This window comes from Condylura cristata, unplaced genomic scaffold (assembly GCF_000260355.1).
Source record: "Condylura cristata isolate star-nosed mole 26May11 unplaced genomic scaffold, ConCri1.0 scaffold00017, whole genome shotgun sequence".
Lineage (NCBI taxonomy): Eukaryota > Metazoa > Chordata > Mammalia > Eulipotyphla > Talpidae > Condylura > Condylura cristata.
The window spans coordinates 22,367,767-22,386,518 of NW_004567118.1; the positions used below are offsets into that span (position 1 = coordinate 22,367,767).

Genomic DNA, 18,752 nt, shown 5'->3' on the forward strand with positions numbered 1-18,752 from the left:
TCTAGTTTAACTATAAATTATCTCCTTGTCTCCTAATATATCCTGCTTCAAAATAAATATGTTATATTCAATACAGTTGGCATGAATTTTCATAACATTCTGAGTTTGGAACCTCAGGTACCCTTTTGGAATTTTTTTTTAATCATAATTTTTTTTCAACTATAAATCCACTTTTTTTGCTATTATCTAGCAAAAGGGTGTGGTACTCATCAGTTTTCTCTAAGTCATACTTTTTCATTTTAAATTCTGAACCAAGAAGATTTTTCAAGTTTAATTTTCTGTCACATGTGGGTTTTGTTTTAGTTTGAGTCCCTGTGGTAATGAGCAGGGTTTTCCTACTGTCTCCTCTTATACACTTTGCTGATCTAAAGCAAGTATTTTTGTTTTGTTCATAAATTGTTTGCTTTTAATGGAGCACCATTGTTTTACACCCTTGTTAATATTTCAACAGCATAAGCTTTCTCCCTCAGTTGCGCTCCCAGTAGAGTAGCTCTCCACCTCCAGAGTACCATGTGGCCCTCCACCACGGTCCATTGTGTTCTCCCTCTTACCCCATCTCTGCTTCGCTCCTTTCCCCTCCCTCCTACTCTGAAAGTCAAAGATCTGTGGTCAGTTTTAAGGGTTGTTTTAAAGTTTGTCTTTTTCTCTTCTTTTGGTGCCACATAGAAGTGATACCACCCAGTATTTGTCTTTCTCCATCTGGCTTATTCTGCTTAGCATAATGCCTCACAGACCTATCCATGTTGCCACAAATGGTGCGAGTTTATCCTTTTTGATTGCTGAGTAGTATTCCATTGTGTATATATATATGCCACATCTTGGTTTAGTCATCTATTTTGGGAAACTATTAAAGTTTCCGTATTTTGGCTATTGGAAATAGTGTTGCTAGGAACATAAGAGTGCAGGTTCCTTTCAGATTAGACAGCGTTGGTTTTGCTGCTCTTGTTTACCTCATTCCACTACTGTAGGAGAAAGTGGGACAAGAACAAGTATTTCTCAAAGTCTATGGCAAGTAAAAATGCCAGTAGAATGAAAGGATTGGAGGAGAGTTGAGGGTCTACGAACTGCTATCCTGCCTTAATTGAGGTTTTTTATGCCTGAGTCTCAGTGGCACAGGGCGGGGGTAGCCCACTGAGCCCTTGCGCCGAGAGCCTCACAAAGCTTTTATGAACTGGCCTAGACTAGAGACTGCTTAGGAAATAAGTAGATTTTAATGTAACAGTGGTTTTGAAAATTTGATTTGAAGTTTCCAGTTTGAAATTGTTGCCGTTATAAATAACACTAGTGATCTCAGTGTTCTCATTCTTCCAGTTGCCTGTTGTCTTCTAAAGAGTAGTCCAGGTCAGAGGAGAAGAAGTCAATTTGACCACAATAGATTGTCTGCATAAGGCAGACTTCTCCTGTTACAGGAGTTACTGGCACCAGATCCTGCTCATACCTTTGCAGGTGTGTGTGTTTCTAGCCATCCTTGTCTCGCTTTCTGTTTCCAAGCCGCTTTGCTAGTATCTGGTAGTCAGGGCCCGGAAGACAATGCCCACTGTCAACATGGCTGACGCTGCCCCCAGAGCAGCCCCACGGCGGATGGCCAGCTGTTTCATTGACAGCTTGCTGCCAGGATCTGAGAGGGAATGGGCTGCTTCAGGATTCCTGAAGAGGTCCAGATGCCACTCAGGCCGTGAGTACGTTGTCAGGATAATGCCTGGGGAACTGCCCGTTGCCACTGTAGACATAAGCAGAAGCCAGTTGTACTCAGAACCAGAGAAAGATGTCACCTCAGAAATCAGGAAGCCCAGATTAAGTTCCTGGCTGCATTTGTTACTGTATGACTCATTAGTTGACCTCTGTGCCTTACAACAGAAAAGGCCCATTCAATAGAAAAATGTCTCTCTGGTCTACCAGGATCAGAGGAGGGAATTATGGGACAGCATTCAAAGTTGTGTATTTGGTGTTTGGCAAAATTTATTACTGATATCAGAGGAGGTAGTTTCCTGTTTAAGCTGTTCTTGTGATGAATGTGACACAGGGAACGTAACTTTCATGTAACACTTCGCTGAAGAGAGCACATTAAATACTCACGCAGTCATGCCTGCTGTGACAAGCGGCCCCAGCCTGTTAGCTGGCTCCCTGCAGTGTCTGTGCAGACATAGCCCGGGATGGGCCAGGACATGGAGATACTAAAATTCGGGGCTGTTTTCACAGGAGTCTGGCACTCCGCAGCAGCCTGGGGCCTTGCATCTTGGTCTGGGGCCATCACTTCTCACATTGGACAGAGGCACTGTGTATGTAATGGGGTGAATAGAGGTAGAAGGGGAAGTACCCCGCCATGCCAGATTGTGGCACCAGACTGATCCCCTGGGGGTCTTTGTGAGAGCACACTCGAGAGTCTGGGAGGGCAATGCTTGGGTCATCTCTTAGCCTTTACCAGTTGCAGAACACATTGCTCTGCTCCCGCATCTGACAGTAGGACTACACCTCCCTGCCTCGCCAGCCCAGGCAACTAATGGATGCTAATGGGATCTTTCTGGCACGTGGGACGTCATTTCCAGCCGCCTGAGGCACTAGAGCAGCTGTGTGTACCCAGCAGAAGTGCTGTCAAAGCATTACCTGAAGATCCCACAGCTTTCTCAGGCCCAGGTCTGGAACCTGTGCTCACAGGGATCGTGCTCACGGGGCCCACAGGGCCTGCAGGGCTCTCCGCACTCCACTGGGGCAGCCCCACGCGTTTCTGAGCCTGAAGGAGAGAAACCGTGGCTGGGTCAGCCTGCCAGCAACCCCACCTCCCCTCACCGCTGGCCTCATCTGTGTACTGCCTGTAAAACACTGTGCTAAAGCAGTTCGTGTTCACTTATTCACAGTTGGGGGGAAGTGTTCTAAGTCTTTCTCATCCATTGGCTTAAATGCCAAAATGACTAGATCCACACAGGAAACAAGGCCACTGCTGGCTAGGACTCAGGTTCATAGAAGAGCACCCCTCTGCCTAAAGACTGAGCTGTGCCTTAACTCTCTCCGAGAAACAGTTGCCAGCCTGTGGCTTCAACTGTTCATTCCAGAAGACATTTGGCAGGGTGATTTTGTTCTCTTCCAAAGTCAGGGAACACTCGGGTTCACTGGGTTCGGCCTCATTTGAGCAACTTGCTTGTGTTTGGTTTTCTGGAGCGGGGGTTGGCTAAGAAAGGTTTTGCATTTCTCTGTGAATTGGAGCTATGCTGCTCGCAGGGGCACATCCTGCAGTCCAGTAACAGTGACAGGAGCAGACACTGAGGCCGAGATGTCCCTCAGGGACCCTGCAGCCCCCCAACCTGTATCCCAGATCACTGCTGAGGCCTGTTATGCTCTGGGCACTTATGGTTGAGCTGTCTCCATCCACTTGGCCAGAACCAGCCTTAAGGTCTGTGCGGCTGACTCACTCACCTCCTCTGCAGCCAGCTTCCAGTTTATCCGGACCATAAAGACAGTGAAGGCGACAACCGCCAGAAGGACACAGGCCAGCATGCCCAGCCAAAGGCCTGCAGGAGACAAGTGACCATGGGGAATGTCGGGTGATCACCCAGACCTCCTCGGACTTTCCTCACAGCACATACCAATGATTCTCATCCTGACCACAAAGGTCAGCACGATGCCCAGCGGGAGGGCGACGACGTAATACATGACGGCGTTCACGAGCGCTCCGAAGATCTGCTTCCCTGTTCCCCTCAGGACTCCACCATAGACACACTGGGAGGGAGGCAGACGGGGGAGGTTAGTGCTGACGCGGCTGATGGCACAGTGCATGCCGTAGGTACTTTGCCATGCAGTTCCGTTGCATGCCCACTTCCCACAGCCCCAGGGTGGGTGCGCTTATCCCCATTTCTTCCATGAGGACTCTGGGTCAAAGAGGTCGAGTCACTTGCCCAGTGTTACATAAAAAAACTCACAGCGCCAGACCCCCGTCTTCCCCTCTACACCATTTGTTGCCTCGTTAGGAAGTAAAAGTGGCCAAGAGTGAGCCTGTGCCTTGGCCTTTCGGGGCTTTCAGAGGCCCCCCGCAGTCCTGGGCACACGGTCTCCAGACCACAGTGGCACCACTCCAGCTGCTGTCTCTGTTGTCGCACGTCGCTCTCTGATTCTCAGCGGGTGAGTCACTGCTAAAGATCCTGTCTTTAACTTTATCCTCCCAGGTAAACTGGGATAAAATCCACATGGCAAGAGCCTTCATTTAATCACAAGCACACCGTCTCCTTTTGCCACATAACACACAGCTCTGGCTTCGGCGCTAGACCTCCCTGGGAGCCAGGTGCCTTGGTCGGTGGGAGGCAGCCGCCACCCTGCCGTCACTGCCCATGTGCACACATGCTCTGAAGCATGCTGCCACTTTGCTTTATGGTCTAGGCTCAGCCTCTGACTGACTTCAGACCTAATAAACTGAAAAACCGCAAGGCGTAGCTCATGCTTGGTCAATATTATTGAATGATATCTGATGGCCTTTATTTTGCTAAGATGAAGGATGTGAGATATTTCATGGTTTGCTTTTACGCATTTGAGCAACAAGGCACTGGGGATTATAAACTTGGAAATAGGGCATCCCAGATAATCTGGGGTAATCTTCCCATGGCAAGAGCCTTTACTTAATCATACACACAAAGTCTCCCTTTGCCAAATAACATTCATAACTCTTTGGGACGTCTATGTCATTATGTTTCATGACATAGAAGATGATGGTGCGTTTTGGGTTAAAAAATGTCTCCAAATTATAACTGATGTGTGCTGGGCCCTTATCTCAAACCTAGGGTGATTCTACTCTTCAGGGCACCAGGGCAATGTCTGGACATGGTTTTGGTTGTCACAGTTCAGAGGTGCTTCTGTCTTCTAGTGTGGTTTGAGACCAGGATTGCCACTCAGCATCTGACAATGTACAGGACAGACCCCACATATGATAGAGAATGGTCCATCCCAAGATGTCAGTTATGCCAGTGTTGAGAAGCCCTGATTTAGACAGTGAGTTTCAGTAGCTGGCACACAAAAAGCGATGGCCCCTCTAGCCTAAAGCTGTGGGCCTGTTTGGGAGAGGCAGTGGATCAGTGGCTTAGACAGGGATTTGACCCAGAGCTCCGAGAAGGAGGCAGGCTGAGGGCCTGACACATTCCCATGACTGGAAGCTCTGCATATATATATAAGTAGTGGGGACCAGAGTAGCCCCAAACCTCCTGAACGGTCCTGGACAATGGAGCCAGCATATGGGCAGGAGAAACACAAGGAGGCCCAAAAGGAAGTAAAATCTGGGGCCTCCCCCAGGCCACACATGATCCTTTGGCAGAGAGGGGAAGCCTTATCAACTCTCAGAGGTGTTGGAATACCAATAACTGGCTGAATACTAAGCTATGCAGACACAGGGACAAGCTATAACAAGCTTAAAAATTAAAATAAGAGAAAATAAGTTAACAAAACTAAGCAGAGATGTTAGCGGCTACAGGTTCTGCTGTAAACAAACAAAGCAGTCCCTGGGGAAACTGAACAAACAAAGCAATCCCTGGGGAAACTAAATAAGCAAAGCAATCCTTGGGGAAACTGAACAAACAAGCAATCCCGGAGGGAAGGTTGCATGCAACTTTCTCCAGGATAGACCTATGTTAGGCAAGGCCAGCAACATTCTCAGTACACTTTAGGAGGTTAAATGCATGCAAAATGTAGTCTCTGATCACAACAGGATTAGATTTACCAGAAAAAAAGAATCTAGAAACACCCAACATATCTGGAAGTCAAACAACATACTTCATGGGCCAAAGAATAAATCACAAGAGAAACTGTAAAATGCATAGAATGCAATATTTTAAACTGAATATAAAGAAAAATATATTAGATTCATGCTTAGAGGAAAATGTATAGAAAATGTATAGAAAAGAAGTAAGGTCTCAAACCAATAACTTAATTAACTACCCTAGGAAACCAGTAAACAAAAGCAAACTATACCTAAATAAAGCAGAAAGGTAAGAATAGTAAATATGAGTAAAAGTCATCGAAATAAGCAACAGAGAAAACCAATGAAACCAGAAAGTCTAGTTCTTTGATAACTGCCACAAAATTGACATTTATCAAGGGTTTGACCATGATGAAACGAGACCGGGAAAATAGGAAAGTGAAAACAGGTTATTAAAATCAGAAATGAAATAACTACTGGTATAAAGAAATTTTCCTCATACCAACAATTGTTCTGGAACAATGGGATTTCTGTGTGTGAAAAAGTAAACTTAGACCATTACCTCATACCCTGTACGAAAAGGAACTCAAAATGAATCATAAACCTAAATATAAGGGCTAAAACTTCTAGTCGAAGACACAAAAAAAAATCTCTGTGATCTTGAGTTAAGCAGAGTTCTCATCTGCCATAGCAAAAGTATGAGCTGGGGAAGAAGACAAATTGGACTATGTTAATGACAATGTTTGAAGTTCCAAAGATACCAGGTAGAAAATGAAAGTCAGGCGGAAGTTGGCATGCAAGTCATATTCCCAATGAGGGACTTGTGTACAGAACTTACAAAGAAATCTTCAGTAATAGTATTATCTTCAGTAACTCAATAATAAAAAGGTAAGATGCTGAAGTCTCAGTCCCCAGTATCTATGAAGGTGATCTTACTTGAAAATAGGGCCTAATTCAGGCAAAGTCCATTAAAGGATCATTCAGTATTTCCATTTCACTGAACCTCGTTGAAATCCTGAATTGAAAATTTAGATTCAACCTCTCTCCTGTTTCTTAAATGACAGTTCTTGAAGTGATGACTCAGAACACATTAAAAAACAGAAAGTCAGCTAAAGTTAAAGACTTGCATATTTTAAAGGAATCCACTTTTTTTTTTTTTAAGATTTATTTATGCATACAAGAGCTGGGGTATAGGCCAGAGGTGCAGGGGGTGAGGGGATCCACCAGAGACAGAGTGGGGAGCAGAACAGGCAGATTGACTGAAATATTCTGCTGAGGGGAGCAGTGGGTGAGACAGGAGAGGTCTGCTGCGCCAGGTGGGTCACCCCCCTGGTCAGGGATCAGGGATTGAACCCAGGCCACAGTGGCTGCAGATAACTTGATAGGGCTGTCTAACCCTTGCACCACCAGCGAGGCCCGGGAACACATCCTTTAGTGATCAAAAGAACAGAAAGCTTAGGTCCTTCTAAGGCTGATTCTCTATGAAAAGCCCCTTTGCTCTTGGCAACAGAGTGTAGTAGCTATTTAGTGCCTGAACCACTCGGGGCATGGGTCAGCTCTGGAGGCAGGAAGGAAGGAAGGGAGTTGTGAGTTTACAATGCTGCAGTTTTCCAGCATTGGCTCATTAAATTGGCAGAAATTGGCAGAAAAGAAGGGGAATCTTTGTGTTGACTATTATGGAACTAATATGAGCCGATACTTTGGGAACTTAATGTACAGTTAGCCCTCTGCATGTACAGTGAGCCGTCACTTACCTGCGAGGATAGGCTCTTAGAAACAAAAAGCAGGTCCCAGGCCTCCCCGGGGGGCAGGGGTTAGAGTCTCAGGGATCAAGCTGTTGCCAGCCACTGTGGCCTGGGTTCAGTCCCCATGTCCAGCTGGCCAGGGAGTGACCCACATGTCAGAGCAGACCTCCTATCTCTCCGCTGCTCCCCTCAGCATTGTATCTCAGTAGATCGCCTGTTCTGCTCCCCACTGTGTCTCTGGTGGCTCCTGTCACCCACCCCGTCACCCACCCCCACCCCTGCACCTCTGGCCTCTACCCCAGTTCTTGTGTCCATAAATAAATTTTTTTTAAAGCAGTTCCTTAGGGGTTGTTTTTTCTCATCAGCAGTGTAAGATTACAGTGAAGCGATGCTGTGGGAAACAAGGTTATTTGATGGCCTGTTGTATTAATGCACTAATCCTCAGAGCCCTAGGAGGCCTCAGGACTGGGAACTTGGGGGTATCAGACTTCATCAGTGCAGTACTCACACAGAGGGATTCAAATAGCTGAAAGATGATATAAATCGGCAATGCTTTGTTCACCAGGGCAATGACTTCTCTGCAAAAGATACAGGAAAGAGCATCCTTTTTGAACACTAAGACATGGCTACATGCTTAAAGCCCATATCCACCCTTTCTATTCTGTTCTTTCTCCAAGTTTTTGGACTAGAGTCGTTGCCCCATGAAAATGTAACTGACCCTCCCAGAAATCTCACAATTGTGTGGTCCTTTGATTAGCATCTTGTCTAAGGACAAGCAAGTGGTGGAAGCCATGGCCTGGGGTGCCGGGGGCGGGGGGGGGGGCGCAGCAGATGCAAGTCTCCCAGTGACAGCAAAGTCAGGGTTGATCTTCTGCAGCCAGCATCAAGCAGGGCCTGTGCGCCCTCTCTGGGGACCGGCAGGAACCCGCTCTGACCTTTCCAGAAGTCAGTGAAGAAAATTGATTACCTACTCATCATTGGTAAAAATACGCCCCAGTTGATTTTTCAGGATTAACAATAGGATGCCCACCAGCAGCGAGGTGCCAACTGGAAGAGAAAAAAGGAAGAACGCTGGCCAGCCCCAGCCCACAGAGGAGCCCTGCAGAGGCCAGCGCAAACCGGCTCAGCTGTCCAGGTCACAGCCCCGCAGCCCCCTGCCGTCAAGTCCCTCTTTTGCATTCCAGAAAGGACAACATATTCCTCTTGTGGTTTTCAAAGTGGGTTCCCTAGACCAGCAGCATCAGTATCACGGTATAACGTATTAGAAATGCAGGTTCCCAGTATAACGTATTAGAAATGCAGGTTCCCAGGCCGCCTCCCTCTGGCCATCTGCAGCCTCCAGAAGCTGCCAGCCCACACCCAGGATCTGTGCGTGGACACAGTCTCCAAGGGTCCCAACACACTCTAAATGCCGCTCTCCAGGGAAGTCAATGAGAATGCTGGCGGCCTTAGTACACAGGACCCGGGTTGAGGGCACGGAACAGTCCATTCTGAAGGGGGGCAAGTGCCGAGCTTGGGGCGCTGGGAGGTGGACTTGTAGAAGGATCCCGGGCGCTAGGGGAGGAAGGGCCTTCCAGAGTGACACTCACGTGTGTCATGGAGGCTGACCAGGAGCCCAAGCAGCCCAGCAGCCGGGAGGGCGCCCGCTGCTCATGGGCGCATTGTCGGCTCAGCTCATCAGCCGGGCCTGCTGTGGGCCAGACACAGGTGTAACAGATTCAGGAGATGAATCTGGGTCCCAAGGCCAACCCTGCTCCATCACGCCAACTTGCCAGCTTGCCAAGTTCCTGCCCGGGAGAGGGCGTCACCCACCTGAGCATAACACGCCTGACACGGCCGACCGCTTTGCCTGAACAATGTCTGTGGCTCCCAGGGCCGTCCCCACTCGGACACAGATGGCAATGCTGAGCCCCATGGGAACCTGGGGTCAGAAAGGAGGAGGCCGTCAGGGAGCACCCCTCCAGCCCCAGGTCGGGCTGGGCTCTGAGCCAGGAAGAGGCCTGGGGAGGGTGGTGGCCCCCAGCCTGGGTCAGAGGGAGGAGAGCGGGAAGGCGGGGCCTCCCAGGGAGGGGGCCTGAGGAGGGAGGGCATTGGTGGTGGCCAACGACAGGCAGTGAGCCTGAGGTTGCCAGGTGAGGTGCTGAAACCCCAATGAGCCAGCCAACCCCGCCCTCCCCACCTGCTCCACCAAATATCGCAGGCAGACTGGCCTTGCAACTGAAATCAGTGTGTTGCCAAAAATTCATGAATACATGCATTTTAATGAGGTGAATGTGGTCGTAAGCATGTAGAAAAGATCCCTGTAAGAAAAAAATAATTCAGTGGAAACCGTTTGTAAAATAAGAATCATAAATTAGTTTTGTAAATGTGAATCTTTTGCTTATGACAAGGCTCAGACTGAAGGCCCCCGCGAGGCCAGCAGATGCCTATGTGAGGGACACGGCTGTCCCATGTCCCTCTCCCAGGGGAGAGGAGGGACTGTGGTGAAGGACAGCGCCCTCACTGGCACGTGGTCCCCAGAGCTCACTGAGGGGTGCTGGAGCATGGCCTGCTGCTAAATAGATTGTAACATTTTCCGGGAAAATGTAAAAATTTTGATTAAGACACGAAATTGCCCACTTTTCAATGGTGTGAATAAAAAAAAACAACAAAACTCTCTCATGAGAGTTCGCTGCTCCTCCAGTGGGTGACTCTGGCCCACCTGTGTGTCTGGCCAGGCCTGGACGTGGGAGAAGGGCCCTCGGGAGACCAGGATGGCCTGTGAGCGGCAGCCTGCCTCTCTCCGCGACACCGCCAGGCCTCAGGGAGGCTGGGCCCGGTCGAGGAGCCTTACCATGTAGACGACCGTGGCCACCTCATAGATGATGGCCTGTGCGGAGAGGTCCAGCACGCTGAGCAGGCCTGTGGGGAGGTGCCCGTCAGCTCCCAGCCTGGTGAGCCGCTGCCCAAACCCTCAGCTGACAGCACACCCCTCTGCTTCGAAGGCGAAGGGGCAAATAACTAAGGACAGAGAGCGTGTCTGCTTGGCCTCCAGCCTTCCAGGAAAATCCTGGCCAGTTGTTAAGGAATTTCCTGAAGTCTCTTGCCCTGACTGGCTTTTGTGTCCAGTGGCATGTGAGGGATGGACAATAAATCAGGATCAGGAAGCCAAGTCCAGACCTCAGCCCTGTCACAGCATGACTGACTGTCACCGTCTTGTTCTTGAGACTCGGTTTTCCTGTCTGTAAATGGGGGGCAGGGGCTGGACTAGAGCTGTCTCAGGGCCTCACAGGCTGCTTGAACTCTGGGCTGAGTACAGAGATGCCGCGCATCTGCCAGGCCGGCTCACTGCTGGCTCATCCAACCCCTCACCCTCATCCACCCGACTGCCTCCTCCAGGGTGCCCACCCAGGGCCAGCTCCCTGCTGGGCAGAGATGTGGTCCCAGCATGAAGGGACCAGGCCTGTTCCTGGGTACTCACAGCCCAGTGGGGAGTCGTGTGAACCCATCCTGGGGAGGGCTCTGAGCTGGGCAGCCTCCCTAGGTTCCCTTACACCCCCAACCCCATTTCTTCCACATACCCATGAGGAAGCTTCCGATCTCGTAGGCCCACCACTCGACGCATACCATGAGCATGCTGGGGATGGCTAGGTGGAAGAAGGGGCCCCAGTCCTGTAGACACTGGCTGGACCAACCTAGGAACAGAACCGGGAGCTGAGCAGCCGCCGGCCCTCCTGTCTGCCCACAGCCGGGAGCCCTGGATGGCTGGGGCTCCCGCTCCTGGGCTCCGCGCCACAGGTCAGGCCCGTGGCGTTCCACACAGGGCATGCCAGCTGGGGCAGGAGGATGAAGCGGACGGCGTGCCAGCTCAGCGCTGCCCTCCCCTCCCCCACCGGCGCCTCGGGCAGGGCAGGGGTCCTCCTCTGGCTCCATCTCACTCTCTTGCCCTCTCCGCTCAGTTTCCTACTCTCGCCCGAGGCCCTTTCTGGCCTCAGAAGAGCTGTGGGGCGGATGGCACGAGGTCAGGACCTTGGAGGGAGCTGCGAATCTATCTGGGGCTGAGCAGAGTTGGGCACAGTGCGGCCCAGCAGGACCCCACTGTCCGCCAATGGACACTCAAGAGCCGCTCCTGAAATGACTGGGAAAGGCAGGTGTGGTCTTCACAGGAGGCAGAAAAGCGCAGAACCCACCGTCTGGGATCAGTCTGGCACCAGGTCCGGGCCAGACCCCGTCACCTATCATCTCTGGCATCTCGGGCACATTGCTTAACCGCTGTCTCAATTTCCTCCACACGGGGATGATCACCTAGCACCTAATATTCCACCGGTGTTTTAACTAATCTCCATGATTAGTTAAAGTTCGTGAACCTGTCACCAAAGGGCTCTGCACTGTGACCCATAGGGTGGGGGGCTCCAGGGCTCTTGGGAGGTACCGAGGGAAGAAGTAAAGGGGAGCTGGCCCGAAAGGAATGGAGGGCGGCCTGGGCCCCCCGGGCCCTCGACCTGCCGAAAGAAGGCCCAGTCCTGTGTTGGGGCCCACGCGGCTGCCGCCGGCTCAGCCCAGGAAGACAGACCGGCCCTTCGCACCTGCCCACGTGTCCAGGTACAGCTTCTTCAGCACAATGTAGAGAAAGAGGAAGGTGACCTGCGTGTACTGAGACATGGTGTTGGCATAAGCAGAGCCCCTGGGAGAGAGAGAGAGCGGGGCTGAGGCCTCCCCCACTGAAGCCAGCACGGGCAGGAAAGGGTACCCCATCCCAGGACTGACCTTCTCCAGGGACCCCAGTGCCGTGGCACCATGACTACAGTGTCCCAGGAGCCGCCCCACCCCCACCCAGGTCCCCCCTCTCAGTCTCTCCTGGCCAGCTGGGGCACAGAGGGGTGCTGTTCCTCCCCTTGTCTCCTGATGGGCAGTTCCCCGAACTCAGGGAGCCAGTAGGCCCCCCACTTCCACGTGACCCTTAGCTTCCGATGGCACAGACAGCCTCCACAGTCCTCGTCTTGGGTGAGGCAAGGATGTCACCTGCCTCGCTGGGGGGTGTCCTCAGGGGCAGGGCTTCTGGGCCACCTGCCCCCGTGCTCACCTGACCCCTAGGCTCAGCACGGAAACCAGGACGTAGTTGGCCAAGCCATTGACACAGTTGCCCAGGACGCCACTGAGGACTTGGGGCCAGATGATCCCCTGAAATAAATGAAAACTGGCCTTGCTAAGGGGTGGGCAGGGCCAAGGGAGTGTGGACAAGCCCAGGCACGCCTCGGCGTCTGAAAGAGGCCGGGTGTGGGGGCAGGTCACAGGTGGTGCAGAGGAGAGAAAGCCCAGGTGCACCCCTTCCCACCAGCTGGGGATATGGGGGTCAGGCGGGTGCAGGGGTGCCCCTCTAGCTGGATACCTGATTCTGCAAATATTTTGCTAGCAGTCCATAAAGAAAAACCGCCTGTATAAAAACACATACATTCAAATAAACACCAGTGAAAAACACCACATGAACATCAGCAGCTATTTCTTAGTTTGAGGCCATTATCTCGCCAAAGTCTGCCTGGGATCCCAGGATGAGGGGGTTGGGGGAGGCGAAGCCCACACGGTAGCTACCTTGCCGATCAGGAAGGGGGGAGGGTGAGGCGAGGGGGTGGGCAAGAGCAGCAGGGGGTGTCAGCTGTGCAAGAGTCAGTTCGGGGGGGCCAACCTGGGCCTTCTATCAGCTGAGGCTGCAACCCACAGGAGGCCCAGCAGAGCCCAAATCTAGGGCTGGGGGCCTCGCTCTGGTGCCCGAAGCAATATTCTGAAAGGAATGGCCTTGGACGGAGAGTGTGGAGGGAACAGAGCACAGAGCGGTGCCAGCTGCCAGCAGCCAGACCTATGGGGTCCTTCCCTGGCCTTGGTGGACAAAGGGGCCCATGGTCCCGGTGTCTGTGTGGGGGCGTGCCCTGTTCTTTCTGAACCTGTCACAACCTGCCCTAGTCACTTTAAGCAAGTTTCATGACCTCTCTGGGCTTACTTCCTTATCTCTGGTGGAGATAATTGTGTAGGCATATAATCCTGTGTGTGCATACTTAATATCTGTTTGGAATTTACATATAAGCACATGCATTTACATACTCATATAAGCATGTGCACTCACAGGATCGCATTGGCACATTTAAGCATTCCAAGTGTCAGGCAAGTACATGTCAGCCGGCGCCACGGTCGCTTCATTGGCAGCTAAACTGCAGCAGCAGTTTACGGAAGACTTGCTTTGTTTGCTGAGGCGAGGCTACAGTGATACCCTTGCAGAACACCTTCCTTTGCCTGCCCCCAGTGGCCCTGTTTGACAAGATAGCATCAACTTAGTCTAAGTATGGTTTGTAGGGAAGATTCGGAGGAGAAAGACCAGCCTTTTTAGGTGGTTTCCATGTTGCAGCAGAAATCTGGAGTTGGCTGGGCCCCAAAGAGGCCATGGTGCTGGCCTTTCAGGGAGGTGGGTGTGACTGGGCTCCACCCTCCCAGGCCTGGGCACACTTTATCAGCATCTGTTTTTTCTGACCCTTTCCCTTAGAAGCTCCTGCCCCAAGGATTCTGCCCCGTGGAGCCCGGAGGCGAGAGAGGCTGTATCAAAGTCTGGCAAGGCCATCCCTGAGACAGTATGCGTATGGCTGACTGACGACAAATCAGGCAGTGCAGTAGTGTCCCTGAGTGGACATAGAGACCCCTGGGTCAGCTAGAAACCTCAGAAATTGTCTTGAGTAGATGCACTACTTAATACATTCATGGAGAAAGCAGAAAGTAGTCAATTACTGTTAGAAAATATTTAAGTTAAATGGAGTTAAGTCTTAAACATAAAAATAGAAACCAGAAAATGCACAGGTTTATAATCTTGCAATGGGCTAAGTGTGAGTAAGCTCATCAGAGCATACATCTGTGAATCGTGGTTGCCAGGAGGTGGGTGGGAGAAGTGGTAAAGGGGGCAGAAGATGAATCCAAAAGTTATCTTTGTATGGTAATTAGACTGGATGTAGCAAACATTCTACAATGTACAAAAGTATAGGACTGTTGTACACCTAAAACCCATATAATGTTATATATGTCCATTATTTTTAAAACACTAAAAAAAAATAATAAAGGATAAGATTTGTGGGTCTGTTGCATTAAAAATGCTGTAAGTCAGAAATTAAAAGGCAAATAACAGAATGAAAATGTGACATATATTACAAAAAGTTTAGGTAGCATTTAACTGGAGATATAATCATTAGGGAAAGACTGACCCACTACATAAGCAACGTATATGAGAACTCACAGAAGACAAGCAAATTATCAACGAATACATGGAAATACGTTCAGCCTTGGTAAATAACAAAAAAATGTCTATGAAAGCAATTTGTTCCTATCAAAAAACATTTAATAATAATACTCTGCAGATGAGAGTGTTGCTAGCAGGGGGCAGAACTGGTACAATTTGTCTTGTGTATCAAAAGCCATTGATGGGCAACTTCAGTTCTCATAAAGCATGCCAAGGTCATTGTTACAGATTTTCACAAAGATTTTTCTCTAAGAATGTTTATCACAATCTTGCTAATAATAGTGAATACTGGAAACAACCTAAATGTCTACTAATAGGGACTGATGAATAAATTATGGCACAACTAGTAGAAACTGGCTAGCCTTTGAAATGGATATTGTGGAAGAGTATATCAAGAAACTCATGACACATTTGTAAGGAAAAAGCAGGTTATGATATAATAGACACACACCGACTCCATGTCAAACTGTGTGTGTTTGAACACAAACATCATGAATAGAAATAAACCTGGAAAGAGATATTAACCTAGCTCCTCTTTCTGAGGTGACTTGAAATTTTTCTTCCCTGTGTGTTCCAAATGTTCTTCAACTGTTTTCTAATGAGAAAACCATGTTATGTTGCTTTTAAAAAGTCGTAACTGTGGGCCCTCCCTAGTGGTGCAATGGGTTAATGCACCGTATTATGAAGCTCTCCGAAGCCACTGCAGCTCGAGTTCGATCCCCGGTCAGGGAGTTGACCCACATGGTGCGGGTCCCCTCAGCAGTGTACCTTGTCAATCTGCCTGTTCTGCTCCCCACTCTGTCTCTGGTGAATCCTGTCACCCACCACACCTCTGGCCTGTTACCCCAGCTCTGCAAGCATAAATAAATAAATCTAAAAAAAAAAAGTTGTAGCTACACCAATCGGAATTGGAACTTCTATCCTTTCAGTGGGCCTCCCTAGCAGACAGGGTGGAATCCTGAATTCTGGCACTTTTGCAGGAAGTGTGAGTTCACCCTCTTTAAGCTCAGCAGACAGTAGACTCACCGGAAGGGCTGGGATGAAGATCAGCACGTACTCCTGGGTTAGCCTGCAAGACAATAGATGCTAAGAGCTGACCAGCTGGACCCCGCCACTGGGGGCCTTTTGATTGAGGGGATTTAATTTGGAGTCATGTTGTTTGCCAGGGCGGGGGGTGGGGGAGGAGCTCTATGTTAACAAGAAGTAAAAAAAGAAGCAGAGCTAATATAAGATGAAGGGGGCTATTTCTAAATTTTACAGTAAACTATGTAATTCATCAGAAATTGGCTCAGTCCGCTCTCTTCTTTGGGGGGATACAGGGTGCTTTCCACTTCATTTCTCCAAAGCACCACTGAAGTTCTGACCCTGTGCTGGTGCACAGTGCAAAGAAAGCACAAGCTGCAAATGATTCCTCTCCTTTCCCCCTAAATCAAAGCTGGCTGTTTGCTTCCTGCTGGTCATAACCGGAGCAGTAACTTGTGCAGAAGAATCCCCAGACGGAGCCCAGGGATGGTTGCCAGAAGAGAGCCCTCGAGACCCAGAGAACTGCAGGCTGAGAGGTGGGTTCCCTTAGGGCCTCCGGCCCAGCTTCCCAGCAGGAGCCAAGTGGTACCTGGACACATCCGGGTCCTGCTTGAAGAGCAGCAGGATCTGCTGGGTGTTGAGAAAGAGCGCCCAGCATGGGAAGCAGCACAGAAGCAACATGAGCACACCCCTCTGCAGGATCACCCCCACGTGCTTCTTGTTGGGGCTGCCGAAGCTCTGCAAAACAGCCAAGCCTGGTCAGCCTGCCCACACCCTGACCCGTGTCCGTCCTTCCCTCCAGCCCCTGGGTGAGCCTGACCAGCACATCAACCTGCTGGCATCCCCAGTGTGGTGAGACCGACCTGTATGTAATGTCTCAGCGGCCGCTTCTGACACCCTTCGATGACAGCCGGGCGGCTCCCTCAGCGGGCGCTTGGCCCACTCAGAAAATGAATGCCAGGAACCCCTCCTGACAGTGACCCGGTGCCAGGCCCTGTGCCAGCCTCTGTCTGCCCACTCTCCCCAGGTCTCCCGACGTCCCTACCATGGACAGTGGCATTTCCTGTGTCTCAACAGAGACTTTGCCAAGTCACCCTCTTGGTAGGTGGCAGCCAGAATCCAGCCCAGGTCCCGGGGCCGCCATGAAACCAGAAGCCCCTTTGGGAAGATCAGCCCCCTGGGCAGGAGGACCCACCTCACCTAGCAGTCAGGATCTTTCAAAGGGGTCTGGTTCCCTGACAACACAGGGTCTCTTGAGGGTGGGAATGGGGGGATGTTCCTAGAGCCAGTCTGATGGGCTCCAGGATCCAGACTCCAGCCCCTGCCACGTCTGCAGGGTCTGGGGGATTAACCAAACTCAGAGCATCCCACCTACCTGGGACATCAAGGTGTCACATGCCGAGGAAAAGCCAAATCCTATAGAAACTCCACAGACATTGACGAACTGGAACCACACCCAGGAGAAAACACATGGGGTTTGTCCGGCAGGGTGTGAGGAGGGGGCCCTGGATCTGGGGCACGGCTGCTCAGCAGCAGCTCCCAAGTGTGGGGGCCACCCCCCTCCTCCCCCCAGCCCTGGCTACACCACAGGCCTGTGCCCTCGGGCAGGGCCGCCAGGACCCCCAGGCCCCCAGGAGGGGACGTTGTCAGCCCTCAGCTCAGATGAGCCTCCCTGTCCTGACCCACCCCACCAGGTCTGGCCCAGGGAAGACCCCGGGAGAATGTCTTTTCACAGACCGAGCTGGGTACTCACGGCCACTGCCAGGGTGGCTGCCGCCAGCTCTACCTTCCCCAGGTGCCCACAGAACACGGAGCTCACGACATAGATCATGAAGGTCAGCATCTGGAACAGGAACTGGAAGGCGCGGCCGGGTCAGGCTCAGCTCCGCAGCCCCACAGCCCCCTGCCCCTCCAGTCCGGCTTCCAGCTCAGGCCCCTGGGAAGGGGGCACCTGGAAAAAGCTCCCTGAGCCCCGGGGCAGCTCCCACCTGCGGGAAGAGAGCCTAGGGCAGGAGCAGACACAGCAAGCTGCGTGTAGACCTCCAGGCCTCTGCTTTCCACATAAAAGTGCAGGGGAGAAGCTCACGGGTGAAGCCGCATACAAACAGGAGCATCAGAGCCAAATGCTAAAATCCTAACAGTGACTTTTCCAGATGGTGGGATGACAGGTGAATTTTTTTCTCCCTTCTAACTTTCTATTTTGTTTGAAATTTTTACAAGGCACACATATTGATTAAAATGTGCATGAACTTATTTTTTCCTTTTTGGAAATAAAATGTGTCCCTTCTTTTCCCTTGGTGGGGGAGGGGGGGCACGGTCTCCCCACAGCAGGGCATCTCATTTTTCATCTCAGGGTCTTTCAGCCACTTCCCTATGGGTTTCTGAAGGACACATTCTTCCTTTCTACATGGGAGCTGGCCAGGCCCTACTCGCACCCCGGCACTGTCCAGGGCAGCTGCCCTCCCTTCCCCTGCTCTGAGAGGTGGTGGTCCAGGAGCAGCCTGGACATCACGTGAGTCTCTGGGGAAGGGTCTGAGCAGCCCCAGCGCACCTCATGCTCTGCCCATGCAGTAGCTACCCCCAACCCTGCCTGCTTACCAGGGGTCCAGAAAGGACAAAGAGTGTCCGCGCCTCAGCCCCAAAGCCGCCAGGGATTATCCTGCGGAGGGCCGGGCAGCAGACTGCTCGGGCCTGGGGGTCCATGTCCTGGAGGCTGTCCATTCCAAGCCAGGGCCGCTGGCCACTCTGCACGCTTGAGCACTCCCAAGCCAGCTAGCCCACGTCACCTTGCAGCCTGGCTAATGAGTAAGGGGTAGGAGGAGGGGCCACCACAGCCCCAGGGGCACATGGTCAGCTCCCAGGCGCGGTGGCCCTGCCATCCACCTGCTGGCCTGCCCTGACCCCAGGGAGGAGAGAGCGAGCCTGGGCCCTGCGACCCGCCCAGGCTGGTGTCTGTGGGTGCCTGTGTCTGCTCTCCTGGAGAGGCCAGCGGAGGCCTGGTCCATTGTGGGGGCACACCTAGGGCACGCTGAGGTGCGCAGCGTCTCATCTCGGTGCG

General features: G+C 51.4%; 1 protein-coding gene across 1 annotated transcript; it reads right to left on the reverse strand.

Annotated features, from left to right (window-relative positions):
* Nucleotides 1-1,499: 1,499 nt before the first annotated feature.
* On the reverse strand, nucleotides 1,500-18,415 carry SLC47A2 (solute carrier family 47 (multidrug and toxin extrusion), member 2). The gene is made up of 17 exons (XM_004684565.1): nucleotides 18,293-18,415; nucleotides 17,448-17,549; nucleotides 17,070-17,138; nucleotides 16,284-16,432; nucleotides 15,698-15,740; nucleotides 12,788-12,832; nucleotides 12,482-12,579; nucleotides 11,985-12,082; nucleotides 10,980-11,093; nucleotides 10,253-10,320; nucleotides 9,232-9,340; nucleotides 8,391-8,466; nucleotides 7,928-7,997; nucleotides 3,582-3,714; nucleotides 3,368-3,506; nucleotides 2,605-2,648; nucleotides 1,500-1,720 (listed from the first exon to the last, which is right to left on the reverse strand). Exons 1-17 carry the CDS (start codon nucleotides 18,413-18,415, stop codon nucleotides 1,500-1,502), a joined length of 1,701 nt encoding a protein of 566 aa, XP_004684622.1.
* Nucleotides 18,416-18,752: the final 337 nt, after the last annotated feature.